Raw genomic sequence first — 27569 nt, 5'->3', positions numbered from 1 at the left:
CCATCTCAGCTCGGATTTGATCTGAACCAAATAATACTGAAATCAATATGGCTATGAGACACGCAATTTATTACATTTAATGATTTATTTTATGAATTAAAAATAACATTTTGTAGAAAATACAAACAGTATAGTTTTTCCATTGCAATGTATATTTAATAATAATAATTATCACCTGTTTCCGACATGCAAATCAAATTCGGATAAACAAAGAAAATGTAATAAAATGTAGTCTTTTTGAACGAATGACTGCACAGAAGGTGTGGACTCGCTTTATTTTATTGTTGTTAAGAATGAAACACACACAGACACACACACACACACACACACACACACACACACACACACACACACACTGCATACTTCTTAAAAGTAGATTTATTTACAGTTTAGTAATGAAATGAATACAAATGAAGCTGTATTTTGCTGATTGTACAGTACATGTCAGTAATAATAAGTGAGATTATAAGGAAGCAGCATGCTTTAGGAATCAAATATATTATATATAATCATGAGCTGTGTCTCAAATCACAACCCTACAGGCTGTAATCTGGGAAACTAAGTGCTGATCTAAAGGATCAGGTTCTGTTGTAAATTAGTGAAGGATGAGGAACGTACGGAAAACGTGTGAGACCCAGCTGAGGTTGTGTACAGACACAGGCCATGTAAAAGGAGCTAAAAGGTACAGTATTACTACAGAACATGTTTGCTGTTGGACGTCGGATGTCCCTGTACAATCTGAAGATGTTTGCATTTCCCGGAGTGGACAGTGAAATCGTTTTCAACGTCATGTCACGTAATGTTACCTTACGTCACGTCATGATTATCAGAGAATACATCGTTTATTAGTGACGTCTTCTTTCTACCAACACAATATATTTCTATATAAAAGTTTATATATACGCTTGATGATGGATCAGTTATACTGACTTGAACTTTCAGTTGAACCATGCTAACATTAGCTAACATGTCATTATGCTAACCTAAGCTAAAACAGGCTAGTTACCTGAAGATGATAATGATGACATATGTATAATGCGTAGCGTTAGGGGCGGGGCTTAGAGTACAAATCTTTTCTTCTGGTCTATTTGTCATTTATGTGATATCAGGGTGGGTGGTCTTTATGGCCATAGATGGGTGTGTTCTCAAGTCTTCAAGTTCTCCTTATCACATCTAGCTAATAGTGATGGGAAGATTGGATCATTTTAGTGACTCGGTTCTTTGCATAGAAACTATGGGAGTCACATGACACACGACCGACTCGGACTAGAAGAGTCGAGAGGGTAAATGACTCGATTCTGTTTCCTGTACATAACCTACAAAGCATTTTGCGATGCTCTGCTCATGCATGTCATCACTACGACCCATCACTACTAGCTAACAGGAGCTAAACCCATGACCTGAGGGAATGATTTTCTGCTCGGGCATTTCATGAGTCCATACATAGGCTGTAGGACACGTCTCCATTTTCTGACTCTAAGACACTACTATTTGTCCACAAACAGGCCTGTTTGTCTTCCATTTAAACTCAATTAAAGACACGCACATCAATCCCACTCGAATACAATAGATCAAATTCCAAACATCAAACCCATTCAAAGACACACCCATTGGTCTCTGTCAACAGATGTGCCTTCTTTACCACCATCAACCCTTCAGCTCAGCAATCAATGTTACTATAAAGACTGTAAAAAGGGAACGCCGGAAAATTACTTCCGGGATAATACATGGGAAAAGCAGCAGATCTCGGCATAGGAACGCCGAATCCAGCCAGTGGCATTCCGACCAGAGTCCGAGCCACCGAGGGACTCGCGTGAGCCACATGTGCGGCCTCGAGCTCCGCTGCCAGCTGTCGTTTCCACTTGTTCCTCCGGTTCTGGAACCAGGTCTTGACCTGCGTCTCGCTCAGGTGCAGGCTGGAGGCCAGACACGCCCGCTCAGCACTGCTCAGGTATCGCTTAGCGTCGAATGCTGACTCCAGCTGGAACACTTGGCTCCTGGAGAACACCGTACGGGTCTTCTTCTTCGCCGCATCTCCACTGCCGGATTTATCTTCTCCCCCGCAGTTCTCGGCTAGCCTCTCACTGCAGATGCTCACTGAACTCTTCTCATCTTTAATGTCATTGGTGCAGGTGTGCAAGGTGAGCTCTTTCACCTCAGACGTAGGCTTGGTCACTGTAGAGTCTGAAAGACACAAACATTTGTAAGACAATTTTTACACAAATTGCACATGCAACAACACCAGGGGGCGCTAGGAGATATTTCAGCACCCTGAACTGTACCTTCAGAGAAACAGTTCATTCCTGCAAATAAGTTTTCCCACAAATGGAAGAACAAACATAGTCTATTTAAGTGTGTTTAGAGAAAAGAAAAATTAATAAACGTGTACACGCCACACTATAGGAACAAAAATCTTTGGATGGCTGCTCATTGGTGTGATTGTGGAGATTTGTGGAGATTTATTCAGCCACATTTAGAAAAGCACAACCCATGTAAAGTATATTTTCATTAGACTGGTTTTGTGCACAGGGACATTGTCATGCTGGAAAAGGTTTGGGTCTCCTAGTTTAAGTTCAAGGAAAAATTCAATGCCTCAACATCCAAAGACGTCGAATACAAATGTGTATCTACAAGTTTGTGCGAAAAGTTTGGAAAGAACCACAAATGTGTGGAAACGTCAGCTGTCACAATACCTTGGTCCATTCAGTATAACAGTGTAGCGTAACATGGAAATCAATCACACTTGATCAGTGTATGTGATTAAGATGTTAAACTTCTTATCAGAAGGTCATGAGTTCAAATCTCAGCACTTCCAAGCTGCCACTGCTGGGCCCTTGAGCAAGGCCCTTAACACAGATATATACATTAGGTAAATGTAAGTTGTTCCAGATAAGGACCTCTGCTGAAATATAAGAAAATATAAATATATTTATAGCTACTACTGTTCCTGGTCAGACAGAAGCACACATGTGGCAACATCAGCAGTCGGTAAACAGCACGATATGAGGGTGCAGAGAACAGGTTCACTTCACAACTGCAACAAACCACAACCCCTATACAAACCCCACACCACACCACCACAGCACACCACACCCCATTATATATATAACATTGTATTTAAATATATATAAATATTTAGTAATATTTATTTAAAAAATTTATAGACATTTTAATGATCAGTACTGATTAAAAAATTTGAAATATTGTAAGTAAAATGAGATGTTTTATTTGTCTGGTTGAACGTTCTGGACACATTTCAGTGGTTTGAAGTTCCTCTGAGGTGGTTCTGTTGGGATCATCAGAATTCCCTTTCAGTAATCTGTGGTGTATAACAGCAGTAAAATCAGCCTGAGGGAGACTGATGCTGGTTCCTGGGTCTAGTCGGAACTACAGGGAGTTTTTCATGGCCACAGTCACCACTGGGTCACTCATTAGAGATAAAGATCAAATAAATAATTAAATTGAATTGTACTGAATAAACAGCATTTCATCGTTTCTACACTTCATCACAACGAGTAAAGATCTCACACGACAGATTCATGAGTCATTAAAGTCCAAACAAATAAACTTCTTGTCTGAACCACAAGAAGAGCGATTGATATTCTGATTAAAAGCCGAATAAAAACCTCAGCAGTGTTCAGTCGTGTTCATCTTATTATCTGTTCCTTCACAGAACAACAAAGCCACTGTGAACACTGTATATGAGCTCCATGTGTGTGAAGATCTACAGAACTTCACACCGTCACACCGACCAACCTGAAAACAGCCGAACAGAATTTCACTGTGAGATTCTGTGACTTTCTGCTCGTGTCTTTTTCTTCACTCGTACCTGAACCTTCTCAGGAAAACCTTTTCAGATGAAAAACATACACACTGAAGATGCAAAAACATTTATACTTGGAAAGTTTGGAGAATGGAAAAAGAGTGCAAAGTGCATTTTGTACTGATTATCACATTCCGAGCTCAGGGACAGACAAAGAATTAAATAAATACATGGATGAATGAAAAATAAGTGAATAAATAAATAAATAAACAAATAAATAAATAAATATACTGTAAGTATTATATATAATTGTACTACTTTATAGTATTATTTAACTACTACTACTAGTGTTGTAATAATAATAATAATAATAATAATAATAATAATAATAATATTAATATAAAGAAGAGTTATAAAAAAAAAAAACCCAGAAAATTAAAGATGCTCCTATAGATAATTTCTCTTTATAAGTGTTTGTGTGTGTGTGTGTGTGTGTGTGTTTTGGTATTGAACACTAACTCCACCGTGTCTACACAAACACCTGTCGACGGTGTTCCTAAAACTGCAACTTTTACATGGAGAATCCGGATTAGAAAATTCCCCTTTCACACTGTTAAAGCGGAGTCCGGGTGTGGGGGGGGGGTTGGGGGCCTGGGTAGGTTGTTGAGAGGGGAAACCAGGGGGATCTGAACCGGTTGGGAGACTGTGGGTTTATTTTCAGTGCTGGAACTGACCAAACATATGACGGGATTTTTGAGATGTATTTTTTGAGTTATTAAAACCGGATTAATGTGAATCTCAACAAACTAAAAAAAAACTGTATAATGTCTAATTATTGTATTAAGTATTGAATGTATAATTATTGTAATGAAGGTTTGGGGGTGCTTCGGTTCAGAAGGTTTCATTTGGAGAATAAATCGGAAAGAGTCTAAACGCGGAAATGTGCCGAATCGAATTTATATTTTATACACAACAGAAATATAAAATCGGACACTTAAAAATCAAAACGGGGATTTTATTTTCAAACAAATTTCCAAATATTTTTTATCAAAGTTTTCACATCAAAATAAATAGAATATGAATTATTTGTGAATATAAATGATTTTTACTGATTGCATGATGATCCGCGTCTCTGTTTAAACCAGAGCATGAGTGTGATACTGATCAGGTCTACTCCTCTAAGATCAGAGTCTGATCTCTAATATCTACTCTAGAAACTCTGATCTGATCCCGGGATTTACAGCTCGGGCTCGTGCACGCTGTCATTCGGTTACAACAACAATAACAACAATAAAATCATGTAAACATTTCAGAAAATTCGCATTTTCACTGAGAATAATCAATAAATGTAAATAGAAACGTGTTGCGTTAGAAAAGTGTGTGTGAGTGTGTTAGTGTGTGTGTGTTAGTGTGTGTGTGTGTGTGTGTGTGTTTTGGTCCATTAAACAGAGAACATATTTTATATATATATCGACTTAAATATGAATATATATATATATATATATATATATATATATATATATATATATATTTGAAAGAAATATAAAATACACTCACTCGGGTGTGTCGCTTTGGAGCAGAGTGTGTGTCGGAGTTTGCAAAAACACTCCTCCTCCTCTTCCTCCTCTTCTTCAGCGCTGCAGCCGTCCGAGGACACCGAGAGCGCGCGCCTCCTCTGCGCCACCGAGACCGAGACCGCCGCTGCACGCGAGTCTCCTGCACCACCACCACCACCATCTCCACCTCCACCTCCACCCACATCTCCATCTCCATCTCGTCTTCCGCCGTCCTGCCTCGCGCTCTCCACCGCGGTGCCCAGGATGGAGCGGATGCTGAAGCTCGGGGCCGGAGACTGATTCATCATCATCATCTTCATCATCATCATCATGAGCATCCTAGCACTCTTCATCACCGTCATCACCTCCTCCACCACAAGCACCACTCCAGCCGCATCGCTCCCTCACCGCGCGCTCGTTTTAATCTGATTTATTTTTTCAATGAAAATAATAATAATAAAATATATATATTTGTATTTTCGTGACTCCGGTCCTCGTGCGCGCGCACACGTCTCTCCTAACTCCTTCTTTCCTTCGCTCAGAAGGAGTGTGTGATTCTTTTCTTTTCTCCTTTTCTATCTTTCCTCCCTTCTTTTTGGTGCCATGCAATGCAGGCGCGCGCGTGTACGAGAAGGTGGGCAGATAAATGCAATGCAAAGCAATGCGCAACATGGAGATGCCTCCAAGCGCGAGCCAATCAACGCGCTGTGAAGCTCAACCCCGAGGGAGGATTTCAGACAAGAACAAAATGGGAACTCGAGTCCGCCTAGACAGAGCGAGCACATGTGTCCAAGATGCGTTCTAATTACCACGAAAGTCTACAAAATAAAGACCAAAAACCAACCAACCAACCAACCAAACAAACAAACAAACAAACAAACAAACAAACAAACAAACCTATTTATACATGCACAAAAATCATCCGCCTATAGATCCGGTGGCTCATTTAAATAAGGAGCGTTTCTGCTTTAAATGAAATGCAACACACACACACACACACACACACACACACACACACACACACACACACACACAGGGGTCATGACGAAATGTCCAGGTTAACCCATTAAAAAGTGTAAACAAAACACTTTTTATTTTTACTCTGTGAAGCTTCTGTTGGGTTTCTGCCTTTTTTAATAAATTATTTGCAGGCCTTGAGGTCACACACACACACACACACACACACACACACACACACACACACACACACACACACACAGGGGTCATGACGAAATGTCCAGGTTAACCCATTAAAAAGTGTAAACAAAACACTTTTTATTTTTACTCTGAAGCTTCTGTCGGGTTTCTGCCTTTTTAATAAATTATTTGCAGGCCTTGAGGTCACACACACACACACACACACACACACACACACACACACACACACACACACACACACACACACACACACACACACACACGGGCAAAAACAAACAGCGCCAATTATAACATGCGCGTAGGGTCATAATTATTAATTATCAGGATTATTACACGTTGTGTGTGTGTGTGTGTGTGTGTGTGTGTGTGTGTGTGAGAGAGAGAGAGAGAGAGAGAGAGAGAGAGAGAGAATCCGCACTTAAATTAATTTGAATACTCAATCATAAATAATTAAACAAATAAATAAACAAACGAATAAATAAATAAATTCATAAATAAATAAATATTTAACATCGATTTTTACAACAATGTGAAAGTGGAAATTAATAATAATAATAATAATAATAATAATAATAATAATTATTATTATTATTATTATTATTATTATTATTATTATTATTATTATTATTATTATTATTATTATTATTATTATTAATATTATTCGAATAAATAAACGGAATATAAAACACACTAAAGTGCTCTGTGTTTTTACAGCAGAAGGAAATGTTCCTCCTCGTGGTCACTTCCAGCAGTTTGCTGTTTCTATTTATTTCTTTTTTATTTTCTTTTTTCTTTTTACTAAAATTATTTCCTGAAAAAAACATGAAGAATCTACAAAGTGCGAATGTGATCTTCAGACCTTCAACACAATCAGTAAAACAACACACAATCAGCAATACACAATCCACAACACACAACACAATCTAAAACAATCAACACAATATCATTAATACACAAACAGCAACAAACAAACAGCAACACACAATCTACAACACACACTCCCCAACACACAACAACACAAAACGCAATTTACAACACACAAACCACAACACAAAATTTACAGCACACAATCAGCACAGCACAAAATACAACACACAACCAACACCATACAATCCACAACACACAATCCACCAAACCAAACAAATCTACAATACACAACAATACAACACAATCCACCAAACCAAACAAATCTACAATACACAACAATACAACACACAATCCACCAAACCAAACAAATCTACAATACACAACAATACAACACACAATCCACCAAACCAAACAAATCTACAATACACAACAATACAACACACAATCCACCAAACCAAACAAATCTACAATACACAACAATACAACACACAATCCACCAAACCAAACAAATCTACAATACACAATACAACACACAACAACAAAACACAATCAGCAACACTCAATTCCCAACACACAGTTTTAATAAAATAATAAATAACTATATTCGATCCATACATTTTTATATTTATGTGTACACACACACACACACACACACACACACACACACACACACACACACACACACACACACACACACGTGTTCATGTGTGTATATGTGTATAATAGATTTCTCTAATTCAGTGGTGAACCCAAAGAGAAAGAGAGAGACCGCAAATCAATATCTCTGGAGATGCTTTTTATGTTTGTATATATATATATATATGTGTGTGTGTGTGTGTGTGTGTGTGTGTGTGTGTGTGTGTGTGTGTGTGTTTAAAAATGATTATTATTGTTTAATATAGGACTTTCCTATTTTTTTCCAGTTAAAGTGCTTCAAATAAGAGAATAATTTGGTCACGAGCTTGTGATGATTTTATATAATAAAATGTAACTGTGACTCAAATCCACCACAAAATGTATTTCCCTTTTCAGGTAAACAATCACAGCTCACAGCTGCCTTCAAATCTCCCGGGTACAAAATCTCACCCTAATTATAAATGTTCAGGTTTAATTCAATACGTTATAATATACATCATTACAGAAAGAACTAATTTTATCATTTGTTTAAGAAATATTTGCAGAATGTTTAATAATTAACATTTTAATTAATTATTTAATATTTAAACAATTAAACATTTCTGTTTTTACATCCGACATTTAAAACTGAGACAAAAATGTGAAACTTTACTCAGAAGTGAATTATTTTGATAGATAATAAAATAATAATAAACAAAATTGTCTATCAATTAAGCACGAATAAATAAATAAATTAATTAATTAATAATAATAATAATAATAATAATAATAATAATAATAATGCTAACAATAATGATATATTTTTGCGGGAAAAAAAAATATTTTATTCTCCCATTTTTAAAGATATCTTTAGACACTGAATAATTTCACGCGCGGCAAAAACCAATTCAATCAACCAGTTTTATTACAGCAATACAATATCAAAATCTGTCTCATATACACAACATTGCATTTTCTCACCAGCATGATTTATGTCTATTTACAACACCCTTTATATCTATATATTTATATATATATGTACAATGAACCGGAAAAAAACAAACAAAACAAACAAAAGTGGATGGTTTTAATGCAAACGCTCGTGACGTCATTGGTGTAAGACAGGTGTGTTAATCGGTGATTGTCCGCACACATGTGTGTGTGTGTGTGTGTGTGTGTGTGTGTGTGTGTGTGTGTGTGTGTGTGTGTGAACTGTATCTATTACAGTTAATAATAATAATAATAATAATAATAATAATAATAATAATAATAATAATAATAATAATCTGTTTTTGTCCTATTTTGGACAAAATACTTTGTTTATTTCTTTAGAAACATAAGATCAGGTTATAAATGGTTCATGAATGTAGGCAGTGAATGATGATGATGATGATGATGATGATGGTGATGATGATGAGGATGAGGCGCGCGCTGGTGAAGTTCATACGGGTCTGAGCAGCGGCACGGCGGCGACCACCGGATGCGGGTAATAGACCGGATGTGGGAAGGTGAGGAGCGGCTGCCCGGCAGCGGCGTGGCCGGACGCGGCGCTGGCGGTGTCGCTGGACGAGCCCTCGCGGTACAGCACCGGAACCGGGACCATGCGACGCGCGGCCGTGTGACTCAGGCTCGCCGCCTCGAGCTCCGCCGCCAGCTGCCGCTTCCACTTATTGCGCCGGTTCTGGAACCAGATCTTCACCTGGGTCTCGGTGAGCTGCAGGCTGGAGGCCAGACACGCGCGCTCGGCGCTGCTCAGGTACCGCTTGGCGTCGAAGGTGGACTCGAGCTGGAACACCTGGCTGCGCGAGAACACCGTGCGCGTCTTCTTTTTCCGGCACGGCGGCCGCTTGTCTGAGCTCTCCGCCGCCGTGCCACCCGCCGCCGCCGCGCCCCCGGCCTCCGTCGCGTCCTCGCGCTTCGGCTCGTCCGTGTCGCTCTCCTCCAGCAGGATCTCGTCCACGCTTTTGCTCTCCTCGTCCTCTCTGGCGTCCGGTTCCAGCGCGAGCCGCGGCTCCGGTGAGTCTCTGTCTGTACCGGACGCCGGGGATGAGTCTCTGAGCGCGTGTCTCTCTGGCACTGGAACCACACACACACCGGAAGTACAGTTAAAAACAAAATATGTGTTTTACAGTTAACTTAGTTCCTAAAAACATCCTCTAAAGATCCTCCTGATCATTAAATCCGTCCTGTTCCTGTAGAGCCGCACGCGCACCTGTGTCTTCTCCTTTAGTCAGAAGAACTGTTTTTAAGAAAACAAACTAAAGACACAGAAACACGTTCCACGTGGAATTAAACATGTGGTATCTCTGTTTCTGAGATTGCGGCCTACAGGAATCCAAGATCTGCATTTCTACCCAAAACTCATCTTAGAAAACAGTCCTCTGGTCTGATCTTCTGTTGTTTATAATAAATAACAAAGTCCTGCTTCTGATTCACCAGTCAGCCAGAAATCAGATGTTTTTTTTTCCTGATTTATTATCGAATCTAATTAAAAATGTCCGGTTTAAATCTGAACACACGGAAATCTAATACAGGCTTTGGATGAATACCTATCATTTTTTTCAGATTAGACATTTTAATAACCACGCCTATTTATAGATATCTAATTTTAGCCACTTCATTTGAGGCATTAATTGGTGTCTAGTGATCGTGAGCTCAGAGCTGATTTGCATTATAACATTTTATATATCAAATATTTTGTATATAAAATATATTAGAAAAAGAAATAATATATAACAATGCTAATTTAACTGCTTTCACACGAATGTCTGGAGTAATAAACCGGGTCACGATTTTAGATGATTTATAGCGAAACAATAATAAAGAAAAGTCATAACAAATAAAAAAATCCTTTTTTAAAACATTGACATTTTAGTGACTGAAATCTTAAAGAATGAAGGATAATAAATATTGTATAAATGATCACCCGCTAATTGTGGCGGCTCGGTTTTTTTTTTTATTATTATTACACGTGTCATGTGTGTAAAATCAACCGATTCTCAAATAATCGTGTCGATCACGAGCTCGGTATTTATCGATGTTATAATACTGATGATGAATTAATTCAAACTTGACATTTTAACACTAAAAGCTAAAACACACCCGCATTATATTTACAGAATTATACCAGGATTCACGCACAATATAATGTTTACATTTCACGCCTTTTTTGTGTAAAATGTTTATCACGTGGTTTTGCAAAATCTAATTAAACGATTCGAACATTTTCCACTTCTTTCTTTAATTCCACAATCAATAGCTTTTTTTTAAAATTATTATTATTATTATATAATGGATCCAAAAAAAGTGAATAATTTAAACTATAGAATTTAACATTCAGTCCCTAATAATTTTAGAGGATAAAAAGGGTACTAATGGTACTATTCTATTGCTGGTTTGGTACTAACTCAAACATTTGCTTGTATATGAGATTAATTTCTTTTTTTTTACCCATCCACAGGTGAAATGCAGATGTTAAAGAGTAGACTAAACGAACATAAGGTACCTTTTCGTACCCTTTTTTCTACAGTGTGCTCTGTTATATAAAAAACTGAATATCGCCCTTTTCACGTGTGTGGCACGTTTGTTTTTGGTACTCTGCGTGTATACGTGTTAAATAGATTCAAGATTTGTGTTTGTCAGAAGCAACAGTTATATACAGAATACAACCTGCAGTGAAATTAAAGTTTCATTATACATTAATATCTATATGGAACCAGGGACCTTTCAATATCTATTAAACTCTATATGGTACCAGGAACCTTTCAATATCTATTAAACTCTATATGGTACCAGGAACCTTTCAATATCTATTAAACTCTATATGGTACCAGGAACCTTTCAATATCTATTAAACTCTATATGGTACCAGGAACCTTTGGCAGACATTAGAAGGTACATGAGTGCTCCTGCTGAAGATGCCCATAAAGTAAAAAGGTACCAATAATGTGTTTTTTTATGTTTTTTTTTTTTATTTTAAAGTCTATAGAATTCTACCAGTTGTGATATAAAATCTAAAACATGTTTCTATCATTATAATAAACACGTCACGGGTCATTGCGTGTCGCTGATTTGACGCGTCTTTAGTACCTTTAGTGTTTATTTCCAGCCGAAATGTCGAAGAGGAACTAAAGAGGAACTCTTGAGAGTACCACTCCAAACAGAAACAAGAAAAAAGTACTGAATAGTCCCCCGTCTTTTCTGAGGACGCGCATAATTTAAATTATTTATTAAAAAAAGAAATAATTAAAGGAACTGCGCATGCGCATTAAAGGTAAAACATTAGTACATAGGTTAATAAATGAGCCATGCGACATGGTACCAAACTCAGAGATGCGTGTAATCATGGTGTGTGTTGTACTGTGTGTGTGTGTGTGTGTGTGTGTGTGTGTGTGTGTGTGTGTGTGTGTGTGAGTCTGACCTGCAGTTCTGTGTAAGTGTCCGTACGGGTACCACCAGTGAGCCGCTAATCCAAACCTCTGCATCGGCAAATCAAAGCGCGGAAAGCCGAGCTCCCCGACCCGGGACAGGGCCAGGCCGTGCTCCAGAAGTCCTTTAGCCGAGTTCATGATGGCTTTGGGTTTGATCAGGGTGGGCTTGCTCTCGCAGTTCAGCAGGTTTTTGATGGAGAACGGAGAGTCTTTAAACGGGCGAGTCTCCGGCGTTGTCTCGGCCATTGGATCACCATAAAAAACCCACACGGTCCTTCACCGGAGATGGAAAAATTATATCTAAATATATCAAGAAGATCTGGGGTTTTAAGATTCCTCACGCGCTCCAGAAAAAAACTTGAATAAGTCAAACATAGATAGATAGATAGATAGATAGATAGATAGATAGATAGATAGATAGATAGATAGATAGATAGATAGATAGATAGATGATGAATGGACGCGTCTGGAGGGTAATGATGAAATCAAAATGTCATCCAAGTTAAATGCAGACACTGAGCTGTGAGCACAATGGCAAATGGGATTTAAGGAGGAATAACATGGCTAAGAGAGAGAGAGAGAGAGAGAGAGAGAGAGAGAGAGAGAGAGAGAGAAGGAGGAAGGGAGGAGAGACCTGTGTGTGTGTGTGTGAGAGAGAGATGCTCCGCCCCCTTGTGTGTGTGTGTGTGTGTGTGTGTGTGTGTGTTATTGGTCTTGTACTACAAATTAGTCATCAGCAATTAGACTACATCATAAACAGACATGATGCCACCCTGGGCTACAGAACACCACGTGACCCTGGTCCTCATTAGGACGGAAATTTATTGTGAGCAATCAGATGCAATTTATTTGATTCACAACGCCGCGTTCTCGCACTTCACACACTCCAGATTCAACAAACTCTTTCCGAATGACTTATTATTAAAAATAAATAACCAAATATATAAATAAATGAATACACGAACGAATGAATAAATATTCCGCGTATCTGTGTATGGAAATCTAATCTATTTATTTTTTTTGGATGAAAATGAAGCCAGAAATCGCGCGTGATGGTTGAGATCACAGTAAAATGTTATATTATTATTACAATAAAAACAAATAGTAAGAAAATAAATATTATTGAAGTATACACATTTTTAATTAGATTAATAATAATCTAATAGTAATATTTTTTTTATATATTTATATATTCCTTGAGCTTTAAAAGCCAAATATTTCTCTAAAAATGTCCATTTAATAATTTCATAATCGCTCTTAATAATTTGACGGGAATAATAAATCCAACCACGTACTGAATTTAATCCCGTGTTCATTCGTTATTTCTGTATTTTTTGTGTCTATAAATCTTTGCTTGTATGCATCATAAAAAGCATACATTAAACTCCAGATGAAACACAGGAAGAGAAATCCACGAGCCGTGTTTCCCTGCAGTGTGTGATGTGTGAGCGGTGTATCGGCTCTTTAAATATATTTTCCTAATTCATCACCACGCGCTTCCCCGAGGTGTTATTAAATATGTATATTTTACACGGTTATAGATTTAATGCACTCTGCTTTCTCATTTGGACGTTCAGAGTCTAGGATACAACGAGGATTACGCAGGAGCGCCACCTGGTGGTCAAAATGCTGCCTAGATAATCTCCAGACAAAACAATTCCGAAAAAAGTTTATAAGTGTATAAAAGTGATCAGCGTTTTATTTCAGATTTTCCACATATAAAACCTCAGAAACTTCCTTACATATTATTATCAGCGCTGCTTCCTAACTCTATAAGCATTACACTTACATTGAAGTTGACATTTTTTACTTTTATTTTTATTATTTTAAATTATTGATAAGAATTTTTTTTTAATCCAAATTCATTGTCAATAATAATAAATATTCAAAAAGTAAAAAAATACATGCTATATGAATATATAATACATTCTACTGTTACAAAAACTGCAAATACATAAATAAATAACGTTTAGAAATGATCACTACCACTGTCATTCACATCAACAACAAAATAGTCATCATCATCATCATCTTCATCATCATCATCATCATCATCATCATTAAAAACAAATAAAACGGCATTTTGTTTTTGGTGACACCCAGTTAGCTCATCAGCTCATTATATATTGAATTAGTTCAGAAAAACTACAGCACACACACACACACACACACACACACACACACACACACACACACACAAGCCATTATCTATCTTACACAACTTGATAACTAAAATGCACAGCTTTGGATTTCCGTTATAAAAGAATGATTATATTTGAACTCACCGACAGTCCAATCCCATTTCATGGCCCATTGGAAAAGCACTTCTGCTGCTTGCTTCTTAGCTGAGACTCTGGTTTATGAGCCCTCACAGGTCATAAATTGTCTACAGATCAGATCGGTATTGACGTTTGTACACACAGGTCTGTGCTCTGTGTTATAGCCTTCAGTACAGATACAATAGCAGAGACTGTGTTCTGGTGCATTGCAACATTTTAATGTAAGTTCATATGAATCAGATATTTTACAGCAGACATTACAGCAGGTTACAAAAACTTACACATGTCTACAATAGTTATTATGTTTATTAGCTTTATATGTGTAATTATATTAAATATTAGTGAGACAAACACCATCACACACCAACATTCACCATCATACACATCAACAATCACCACCACACACCAACATTCACCATCGGATATCAACATTCACCATTACACAACAACCTTCACCATCATACACATCAACAATCACCATCGCACACCAACATTCACCATCACACATCTACTTTCACCATCGCACACCAACATTCACCATCACACACTAACATTCACCGTCACACACCAACATTCCATTCAGCATTACACTGGAACATTCACTAACAAACACAACATTCACCATCATACACTGACATTCATCATCACGCACAACAACATTCAGCATCACACAGGCACATTCACTATCACACGATGACAATTATCATCAAACACCAACATTTACCATCAAATAGCAACATTCATCATCACTCACCCCAACATTCACAGTTAAACACCAACATTCACCATTAAACACCAACAGTCACCATCACACAACGACATTCACCATCACACACCGACATTCACCATCACACACCAACATTCACCATCCAACACCAACATTCACCATCACACACACTAACATTTAGCATTACACTGTATCATTCACTATCAAACACCAACAGTCAACATCATACAACAACATTCACCATCACACACACATTCACCATCACACACACCAAGATTCACCATCAAACGCCAACATTCACCATCAAACACCAGCAGTCAGAATCACATCAACATTCATCACACACCAACATTTATCATCGCACATAAACATTCACCATCACACACACCAACATTTACAATCACACACATCTCGTTCACCATCACACACCATCATTCATGATCGCATAAAAATTCACTATCACACACATCAACATTCACTGTTAAACACCCACATTCACCATCACACACTGACATTCATTAAACACACTAACATTCACCATCACACAATGACATTGATCACACACATCAACATACACATCACACAACATTCACCATCACACACCAACATTCACCATCACACACACCAACATTCACCATTACAAACCGACATTCACCATCACAAACACCAACATTCACCATCACACACATCAACATTTGCCATCACACATCAACATTCACCATTACAAACCAACATTCACAATCACACCAACATTCAACATCAAACACCAACATTCGCTATTAGACACCAACATTCACTATCACACATGAACATTAAATATCACACACCAACATTCACCATCACACAATATCATTCAGTATCACACATGAACATTCAATCACATCAACATTTAACGTCACACACCAACATTTACCATCACACACACCAACATTCACCATTACACATCAACATTCAACATCAGACACCAACATTCACCATCACACACATCAACATTTGCCACCACACATGAACATTCACCATCACACACTAACAGTCACTATCGCACACCAACATTCACCATCACAAACCGACATTCACCATCACATATCAATATTCACCAACACACATCAACATTTACCATTACACACCAACATTCAGCATCACACAGCAACATTCACCATCACACACACAAACATTCACAATCAAACACAGCAACATTCAGCATTAGACAGGAGCATTCACCATCAAACACCAACAGCCAGCATCAAACACCAAGAATCACCATCAAACACACTAATATTCACCATCACACACCAACATTAACCATCACACACTGACATTCACCATCACACACTAAAATTTAACATCACAGACATTAACATTCAGCATCACACACCAACATTCACCGTTAAACACAACATTCACCATCACACACTGACATTCATCACACACACCAACATTCACCATCAAACACCAACATTCACAATCATACACCAACATTTGCCATCACACACACAACATTCACCATCACACTCCAACATTCAGCATCACAAAGGAACATTCACCATCACACACCAACATTCAGCATTTCACTGGAACATTCACTAACAAACAACAACATTCAGCATCACAAAGAAACATTCACCATCAAACACTGACATTCATCATCACACACAGGCACATTCACTATCACACGCTGACATTTATCATCAAACACCAACATTTACCATCAAACAGCAACATTCATCATCACTCCCCCAACATTCACAGTTAAACACCAATATTCACCATTAAACACCAACAGTCACCGTCACACACCAACATTCACCATCACACACCAACATTCACCATCACACACCGACATTCACCATTATACACCGACATTCACCATCACACACACCAAAATTCACCATTAAACACCAACATTCAGCATTACACAATTTATCATTCACTATCAAACACCAACAGTCAACATCATACAACAACATTCACTATCACACACAAGAACATTCACCATCACACACACCAAGATTCACCATCAAATGACAACATTTACCATCAAACACCAGCAGTCAGCATCACACATCAACATTCATCACACACACCAACATTCATCATCGCACATAAACATTCACCATCACAAACACCAACATTTACCATCACACACATCAACATTCACCGTCACACACCAACATTCATCATCGCACATAAACATTCACCATCACACACACACCAACATTCACTGTTAAACACCAACATTCACCATCACACACTGATATTAATCAAACACACTAACATTCACCATCACACAATGACATTTATCACACACATCAACATTCACATCACAAAACGACATTCACCATCACACACCAACATTGACCATCACACTATCATTTAGCATCACACATGAACATTCAATATCACATCAACATTTAACGTCACACACCAACATTCACCATCACACACCAACATTCACCATCACACATCAACATTCACCGTCACACGCCAACATTCACCATCACACACCAACATTCACCATCACAAACTGACATTCACCATTACACACACCAACATTCACCATCACACATCAACATTCACCGTCACACACCAACATTCACCATCACACCAACATTCACCATCACACACACCAACATTCACGTTCAAACACTAACATTCACCATCACTCACCAACATTCAACATCACACAGGAACATTCACTATCAAACACCGAAATTCACCATCAAACACCAACCCTCACCATCAAACACTAACAGTCAGCATCAAACACCAACATTCACCATCACACACACAACATTCAGCATCACACTTGAATATTCACCATCACACACACCAACATTCACCATCAAACACCAGCAGTCAGCATCATACACCAACATTCACCATCACCCACCAACATTCACCATCACACATCAGCATTCATCGTCAGACATCAACATTCACCATTACACACATCAACATTTGCTATCACACCAGCACTCACCATCAAACACCAAAATTTACCATCACACACCAACATTCACCATCACAAGTATCAACATTTACTCTCACACACACCAACATTCATTATCACACATCAACATTCACCATCACACGTACCAGCATTTACTCTCACACACCAACATTCACCATCAAACACACCAACATTCACCATCACACGTACCAGCATTTACTCTCACACACCAACATTCACTATTACACATAAACACACATCAACATTAACCATCACACACCAACATTTACTATCACACAATGTCATTCATCATCACACAATGACATTCATCATCACACACCAACAGTCACCATCACACACCAACACACAACATTCACCATTACACAGTGACATTCACCATCACACACCAACATTGACCATCACACTATCATTTAGCATCACACATGAACATTCAATATCACATCAACATTTAACGTCACACACCAACATTCACCATCACACACCAACATTCACCATCACACATCAACATTCACCGTCACACGCCAACATTCACCATCACACACCAACATTCACCATCACAAACTGACATTCACCATTACACACACCAACATTCACCATCACACATCAACATTCACCGTCACACACCAACATTCACCATCACACCAACATTCACCATCACACACACCAACATTCACGTTCAAACACTAACATTCACCATCACTCACCAACATTCAACATCACACAGGAACATTCACTATCAAACACCGAAATTCACCATCAAACACCAACCCTCACCATCAAACACTAACAGTCAGCATCAAACACCAACATTCACCATCACACACACCAACATTCAGCATCACACTTGAATATTCACCATCACACACACCAACATTCACCATCAAACACCAGCAGTCAGCATCATACACCAACATTCACCATCACCCACCAACATTCACCATCACACATCAGCATTCATCGTCAGACATCAACATTCACCATTACACACATCAACATTTGCTATCACACCAGCACTCACCATCAAACACCAAAATTTACCATCACACCAACATTCACCATCACAAGTATCAACATTTACTCTCACACACCAACATTCATTATCACACATCAACATTCACCATCGCACGCACCAGCATTTACTCTCACACACCAACATTCACCATCAAACACCAACATTCACCATCACACGTACCAGCATTTACTCACACACCAACATTCACTATTACACATAAACACACATCAACATTAACCATCACACACCAACATTTACTATCACACAATGTCATTCATCATCACACAATGACATTCATCATCACACACCAACAGTCACCATCACACCAACACACAACATTCACCATTACACAGTGACATTCATCATCACACACACCAACAATCACCATCACACCAACATTCACCATCACACAATGACATTCATCATCACACACCAACAGTCGCCATCACACACCAACACACAACATTCACCATTGCACAGTGACATTCATCATCACACACACCAACATTCACCATCACACACATTCACCATCACACACAAACGTTCATCACCACACATGAACATTCACCATTACCCATAAACATTCATCACCACATCAGCATTCACCATTACACACCAACATTCCTTATCACACACCAACATTCATCATTTCACATCAACATTCACCATCAAACACCAACATTCACCATCACATCAACATTCACCATTAAACACCAACATTCATCACACACCAACATTCATCACACACCAACCTTCCTATCACACACTGACATTCACCATCACACACTGACATTTACAATCAAACACCAACATTTATCATCACACACCAACCTTCCCTATCACACACTAACATTCACCATTACACACCAACATTCACCATCAAACACCAACCTTTACCATCAAATACCAACAATCAGCATCACACACCAACATTAACCATCACACGCACCAGCATTCAATTCAATTCAATTAATTTTTATTTGTATTTCGCTTTTAACAATGAACATTGTCTTAAAGCAGCTTTACACAGATAATGTGGTGATTAAAAGTGAATATGTTCTTTATAAGTAAGTTTGTCCCTGATGAGCGATCCGGTGGCAAAGAAAAACTCCCCAAAATGGAATAAGGAAACTCTCACACATTATAATTTCATCATCACACACCAACATTCACTATCACACATCAACATTCACCATCACACACCAACATTCACCATCGCACAACAACATTCACCATTACACACAAACATTTATGATCCCACACTCCAACATACACCAGGAGTAGCATGAAACAAACTTCAGGTGTTCCTGGTGTTTAAGAGGTTTGGTGTGCTTTTGAACACTGTGTCGCTGTTCTCTGGCCTGCAGTGCTGCTGGTTTAATGGATGGAGGTTCAGCACAGCCATCATCAGGACATCATCTCTAATCAATAGCTCACGGCTACATCGCTAACTAGCCCCAGCCTCAAACACACACACACACACACACACACACACACACACACACACACTGGACACACACTCACCCGTGGAGACTGGATCAATAAAAGGTTAAAGGTCACAAATCACTAGCTATCATTCACTGCTGTAATGTGCCGCTCTGTCAGAGGTTTAATAAAGTGCATTGTAGCTGTTTAGGTCCTTCATACTTTCTCACAGAGCGCGAGTGAACCATTTACATTTACATTTATAGCATCTGGCAGACGTCCTTAACCAGAGTGACTTACATTTATCTCATTCATACAACTGAGCAGCAGTGGGGTTAAGGGTCTTGCACAGGGGCCTAAGAACAGTAGCTTGTTGTGCCTGGAACTCACAACCTTCTGAGACAAAATCCAACACCTTATCCACTAAGCTGGACATTTCCTGGACATTTCCAAATGTAATGCGTATTTTTTGTGTATCTGAATTTTACTGAAGTGTTTCCATTTGTGGAGACTTTTACTGTAACTCCACTACATTTCAAAGCCAAATATTAAAAAAAAATTCTGAAATCAACCCTTTTTATTTATGAGGATAAAAACGTAACTAGTGAAACACGCAGCGAGTCACCAATCAAACAAGTGTTTACACGTGCTCTGATCGGCGCTTGGTGTATCTACTGATCACCAACATACAGTTCAGCATCAGTTCAACATCAAGCAGAACATTTAGAGAGGAATAAATGATGAAGAAACTCCAGACTCGAACTCACCACAACATGTAGGATTGTTTGGAAATCAGTGTTTGAGTCATTAATATCATTCTATTAATAGATCAGTGTGCTGAGAGTCACAGTCGAGTCTTGTGATAAAAATGATAATAGGAACATTATAGCCGTAAAAAATCATAGTTCTTTGGTTATGAAGTACATTTGAAGGCAAACATGACTGGATCTCTACTTTATCTCAACTACATGGTGTGTGTTCTTCATCCACCACTGCTGTAAGCGCAGGAACATTTTACGTTTGTGACATTTAAACAACATACAACTATCTCATTTATACAACTGAGCTCAGGGATTTGGAGCCATATTTAGGTCCCCACAGTGGCAGCGTGGTGGTGCTGGGATTCGAACTAATGTCCTTCTGATTATAAGTCGGACATCATTACCATTGCAGTAAACTGGAGTAAAATAAAGCGTTAGTTTTTTTTGTAATAAACACCCACTCATTTCCTTTGCATAATCAGAGGCTCAATAGCCAAGTGTGAAACCAGAAATGGGGAGGAGGAGGGGTGAAGGAGGGGCGGCGTAGGGGCGGCGTAGGGGCGGCGTAGGGGCGGAGGGGTGTGACGGTGTGTTTGCCCGATTAAAGTGTGATCTAGATAATACAGTTTTCATCAAAGCCAGCAATTAGACTCATTAAGGCTAGCCATGGTGTGTGTGTTAGCTTTGCGAGTCGAGAGGCCTGAGGAACAAGGGGAGGAGGAGGAAAAAAAACCCTAATCCCTTAATCCTTTATTCTCTCGCTTTTCTCTCTCTCTATCACACTCTTCTTTTCACTCGGCTCGTGCAGGGGTCCGTGTACAAGCTGCAAAATTAATGACCTGCTTTTAAAGCCCTGAAATGACAGAGCGCAGTACGGTTACTATAGCTACACTTTCCAAAGAGTGACCCCCGATCTACCCCTTTACCCCCCATACACACACACACACACATACACACACACACACACACACACACACTCACACATTTTACTTACCAATGCCAATTCTGCAGCTTTTTTCATTAAAAGAAACCACATCCATCAGATATTCTTACACTTATGGGGACATTTGGCCCCCATCAAGATATCAGAACAAACACACACACACACACACACACACACACACACACACACACACACACACAAACACATACACATCTCCTGTGGCCCCCTAATATGCCACAGGCGGTCTCCAAATTAATTCCTCGTTGCTTTTCACATGGTAATGATTTGTTTTGTGCAGCGCGAGAGTGCAAACAGGGACCTGAATGAAGCAGTTTAACACACACACACACACACACACACACACACACACACACACACTTGCAGAGTTTTCTCATCTAAATGGGAATCAGATGATGTGAACAAGCTCATGAGGTCCAACAGGTGCAAATCGGAGATGGAGAAACGAGAACAAAGAGCCGATAGAAACTATGCAATTAGGCCTTTATAATAATAATAATAATAATAATAATAATAATAAAATAAAATATAATATAACAACATACAAAATTCTGAAAAATGTTGTCAAAACAGCAACCTGAGCTGGAGTTTTATCTGTGGGAAAAGGGCGAAGTCTGCAGAAGGGTGAGAGCACGTTGTTTCCGGCGAGAAACTCAAGTGTGAGCAGGAGCTCGGTGACAGGGTGCATTGTTGCTGTGGAGCATCCTGTCCGTGTTGAAATCGCAGATGTGGTAACACATGTGGTCAGAACAGCACTAGTTGCACAGCTGTACACAATGTCTTTTGGCAGACTAACATATGAAGGTCGGTGCTCCCTGTGACTGTGCATGTGGCCATGTGCTGCCATCTGTTGACTTGTTACAAAACTAGTCTCCAATCTTTTAGATACCACCACATACAACCTCATAATAATATTTATCTGATTCTGTCTTTTTCCTGTTAAAACACAAATGATAAATCACGCCATGCTGAGACCTGGATCCTGATTGGTCAGGAGGTGTGGCTTAATCCTCTATTAGAGCAGCTCTGGATTTCATGAATGATCGTTTCTGTAGCAACAGGAATTAGTGATTATAAACCAAACAAATCACGAGTATCAAGGTCAAACCATAAGGACGTTTGTGTAAGGTGTACAGGAAGAGTCTCCAGTGTCAGTACTTTGTATCAGTCAGCTGTAACTTGAGGTTTGGTGACATCTTCAGGGCAGATGAGTTCACACGTCATTGTGGTTCCATCGGGAACAAAAGACAACAAGACTAAAGAGTAACTGGACTGAGTATTTAAAGCTGCTATAACTGTTTTAGGAAATGTCAAAGGTAACTGGAAAAGGATAAAAAGTCCCAGTGGAAAAAGAGGAAGTAAAGAATGTGGTTCATTTCTTACATCAGTGTGTTATTTTATACTCAGAAAATAATAACGTGGGTTTGGTGTTTGCAAAAAATTCACCAGGACGGTTTCATTAGAACTTTTTCCTCCTCTGGTTCATGAACTGATGTAATGATGTTCCTTCTCAATGACAGAAAATCGATTCCAGGTGTTCACTTCATACAGAAAAGAAATCTCCATTCATCTTCTTAATAATGTATTGATTTAAGAGTTTGGTTTAATTTATTCATTGAATTCATTGAAAAATTTAGAGCCATTTGTAAATACTATATAAATATATATAAATATAAATATGTAAATAAAATGACCAAATTCTCAGCATTTAAAAAGAATAATTGATTCATTTCAGGGTTTTATATATTTATATATATATATAGCCGTTCATATTCCCTCTGTGTGTGTGTGTGTGTGTGTGTGTGTGTGTGTGTGTGTGTGTGTGTTTATTTTAAAACCTGGTGAGAACCAAGTGTTAAGTTTGAGTGTTGAGGTTGAAGTGTAAGTTGAGGTTGAAGTTTAAGTTGGTTGCAGTTAAGTTTGTGGTAAAAATTAGGGTTGAAGTTGAGGTTGATGCTGAGGTTGAAGTTGAGGGTATAGTTTAGGTTAACGTTGAAGTTAAAGGTTGAAGTTGAGATTGTTGTTGAGCGTGAGATTGATGTTGAGGGTGAGATTATTGTTGAGGGTGAGATTATTGTTGAGGTGAGATTGAAGTTGAAGTTAAAGGTTGAAGTTGAAGTTAAAGGTTGAAGTTGAGATTATTGTTGAGGGTGAGATTATTGTTGATGGTGAGATTGAGGTTAAAGTTGAGGGTATAGTTGAGGTTGAAGTTGAAGTTTAAGGTTAAAGTTGAGGGTATAGTTGAGGTTGAAGTTGAAGTTAAAGGTTGAAGTTGAGGTTGAGGATGAGGGTGAGATTGAGATTGAAGTTGAAGTTAAGGGTGAGGTGGTGAGGGTTGGATGTCAGTGCAGCATAGTGTTAATTAGCTTCATGCATTAATTAATATCAATAGGTGGTCCTAACAAAGCAAGTACTGTATGACTCTAGACAGAGAGAGAGAGAGAGAGAGAGAGAGAGAGAGAGAGAGAGAGGAATTTAACACACCTCTGAAACCTCATTCGTCAGCTCGGGGCTACAGGAGTGAATTATTTAACGCTCTGCCCCTCGCACTCTAATTAAAGGCCAATAAAACAGCATTAGTGCTGACAGGCCATTAGAGACCTTTATAATGTAGTGTGGAGAGTTTACAGCAGGAAGAGTGGAAAAGAGCAGGAGAATCTCTCTCTCTCTCTCTCTCTCTCTCTCTCTCTCTCTATCACACATTTAGTCTAAAATCAGATTTGCACACACACCTGCAGCGGTTAGAAGAACCTGGATGAGTTAAATAGAATTAAAGGCTGATTAAACCTCTGAAGAAAACATGCTAAAAGCCAATTATCAAGACGTCATGTTCACAATGCTACCTGGTGGCCATGCACTCTCCCTGTTAGCAGCATTAGCATAGCGAATCTGAACCGGTCCTTTAAGGTTGTGTCGAGACCACCACAGTGTTGCTCAGGCACAGGGATGAGAAACACCTTATTACAGGTAAGAAACAAAAATTATTTTCCCTGTTATCATGTTTCATTCTTTTTCATTGTGAATTTAATATAACATTAAAATATATTTACAGTTTTCCCTTTTTTTAATATCTTTATATATATTTATATATTTATTAATTCATTGTGTTATTGCAATGTTATTTACATTTTTTAATCTAATTTACTTATTTATTTATTTATTCTTAAGCTTTTTACATTTCTTTTTGTTATATATACATTTTTAATTTATGCATATATCATATTTATATTCATTTATTAACAAGTCAATTATTAATTTGTTTAAAATATCCTTTAATTTATTATGCTTTTTTATTAAGACTTTTGATTTCTATTTTTCTATTTTATTTACTACTTTACACACGTTACTATTTATTTATTTATTTATTTATTTATTTATTTATTTTTCTATTTATTGATATTTATTTACTATCAATATTTCCTTTGTATCAGTGTTTCCTTTTTATTTCTTTTTTGACTGATCACTTTCTATTTTTGTATTTTATATATTACTTTACATTTATTTATTTATTTATTTATTTATTTATTTATTTATTTATCCTCCTCTCTTCTATTTATTGATTTTTAATTAATTAATTGCAAAAACTCGTAATTTAAGGCTAATGAAAGAGTGAGTTCCTCGGACAGAAAGCACTCACAACCCTTTAGACCAAACGTTTCAGGAGCCACCCATATGTGGTTCTTCCACAAAGTTGGAGACACACAATGGTATTGAACGTCTTTGGATGCAGAAGCATGACATTTTGCCTTCACTTGAACTTGAACTGAAACCCGTTCCAGTAGGACATTTGTGCACAAAGCCAGCTCCATGAAGATCTGCTTTCCATCAGTTGGAGTGGAAGATCTCCTGCTATAGATCTCCAAATCCTTTGAACACCATTGGGATGAATGTAAATGCTGACTGCACCCCAGAACCTCCTCACTTTCTTACCTACATCAGTACCTGACTTTACTAACAACTATATGGCTGAATGAATCTCCATAAAATGTTATTAAACATCTTCCCAGAAGAATGGAGCTGATTATACCCGGGAATGGAGACTAAATCTGGAATGGGAGGTTCAAAAAGAAGCACATAGGAATCTTATGGTCGGATGTCCACAAACTTTTGGCCCTACAGTGTATTATAATGGCAGTTTTATTGATGGATATTGTTATGAGGTAAATGGAATGAATTTTGAAGGTGGTCTGATTCTGCCACCTGGTGGCCACAGTGGGTTGTGTTGATTCTGCAGGATGTGCAGAACAAAATACACCTGAAAAGCTGCTGAGATGAATTTCAGTTCTACTGATAAAAAAAGATGCCCATGTAGATCTGCAAAAGATTATGGCTGAATTCAACTAGAGGCTTTAGCTTGAGTTCCTAAGAGTTCCTCTCAGCTTTCTCTGAGATCCATCAATTTCCTTAAAATTTCTTGGGTTTGGTCAAGTTCCACCAAATTCTTAAATGTTCCTCAAAGTTCTTTGGAGTCCCACTAAGTTTCTTTAAATTTCAATGAAGATCCTTAGAGTTTTTAAGCGTTCCTCCAGGTTTTTTTGAGTTCCTCTGAGGGTTCATCTGGCATTCATCAACTCCATTCTTGAGGGTGGCAAGTTCCTCAAAGTTCCTATAGGTTCCTCCATGTTTTTATGAGTTCCCCAGAGTCTCCAGGCTCCTTCTAAGTTCCTTTAGGCTCCATAGAATTCCTCTGAGTTCCCCTTTTAGTTCCTTTGAGTTCATCTAAGCTCCTTCAGGTTTCTCAGAGATTCTTTGGTTTCCATGATGTTCCTCTGAGTTTTTCTTTGTTCTTGAGATCCATCAGGTTTCACCAGATTTTTCAAAATTTCCTTTAATTCTACAAGATTTCAAATCATTACCTCACATATACACATCACAACTACACATCACAACTACACATCACATCTACACATCACAACTGCACATCACATCTACACATCACAACCACACATGACATCTACACATCACAACCACACATGACATCTACACATCACATCCACTCATCACATCTACACATCACAACTACTCATCACATCTACACATCACA

At 38.3% G+C, this 27569-nt stretch overlaps 2 protein-coding genes across 2 annotated transcripts; both read right to left on the bottom strand.

The window, feature by feature from the left end:
• Positions 1-1363: 1363 nt before the first annotated feature.
• On the bottom strand, positions 1364-5795 carry LOC124388501 (homeobox protein HMX2-like). The gene is made up of 2 exons (XM_046853194.1): positions 5321-5795; positions 1364-2184 (listed from the first exon to the last, which is right to left on the bottom strand). Exons 1-2 carry the CDS (start codon positions 5679-5681, stop codon positions 1661-1663), a joined length of 885 nt encoding a protein of 294 aa, XP_046709150.1. The 5' UTR covers positions 5682-5795; the 3' UTR covers positions 1364-1660.
• Positions 5796-9180: 3385 nt separating this feature from the next.
• Positions 9181-13004, bottom strand: LOC124388500 (homeobox protein HMX3-A-like). The gene is made up of 2 exons (XM_046853193.1): positions 12380-13004; positions 9181-10035 (listed from the first exon to the last, which is right to left on the bottom strand). Exons 1-2 carry the CDS (start codon positions 12633-12635, stop codon positions 9401-9403), a joined length of 891 nt encoding a protein of 296 aa, XP_046709149.1. The 5' UTR covers positions 12636-13004; the 3' UTR covers positions 9181-9400.
• Positions 13005-27569: the final 14565 nt, after the last annotated feature.

This window comes from Silurus meridionalis, chromosome 7 (genome assembly GCF_014805685.1).
Source record: "Silurus meridionalis isolate SWU-2019-XX chromosome 7, ASM1480568v1, whole genome shotgun sequence".
NCBI lineage: Eukaryota > Metazoa > Chordata > Actinopteri > Siluriformes > Siluridae > Silurus > Silurus meridionalis.
The sequence above is the reverse complement of the archived record's forward strand: the minus strand, read 5'-3'. Positions and strand labels throughout refer to the sequence as shown.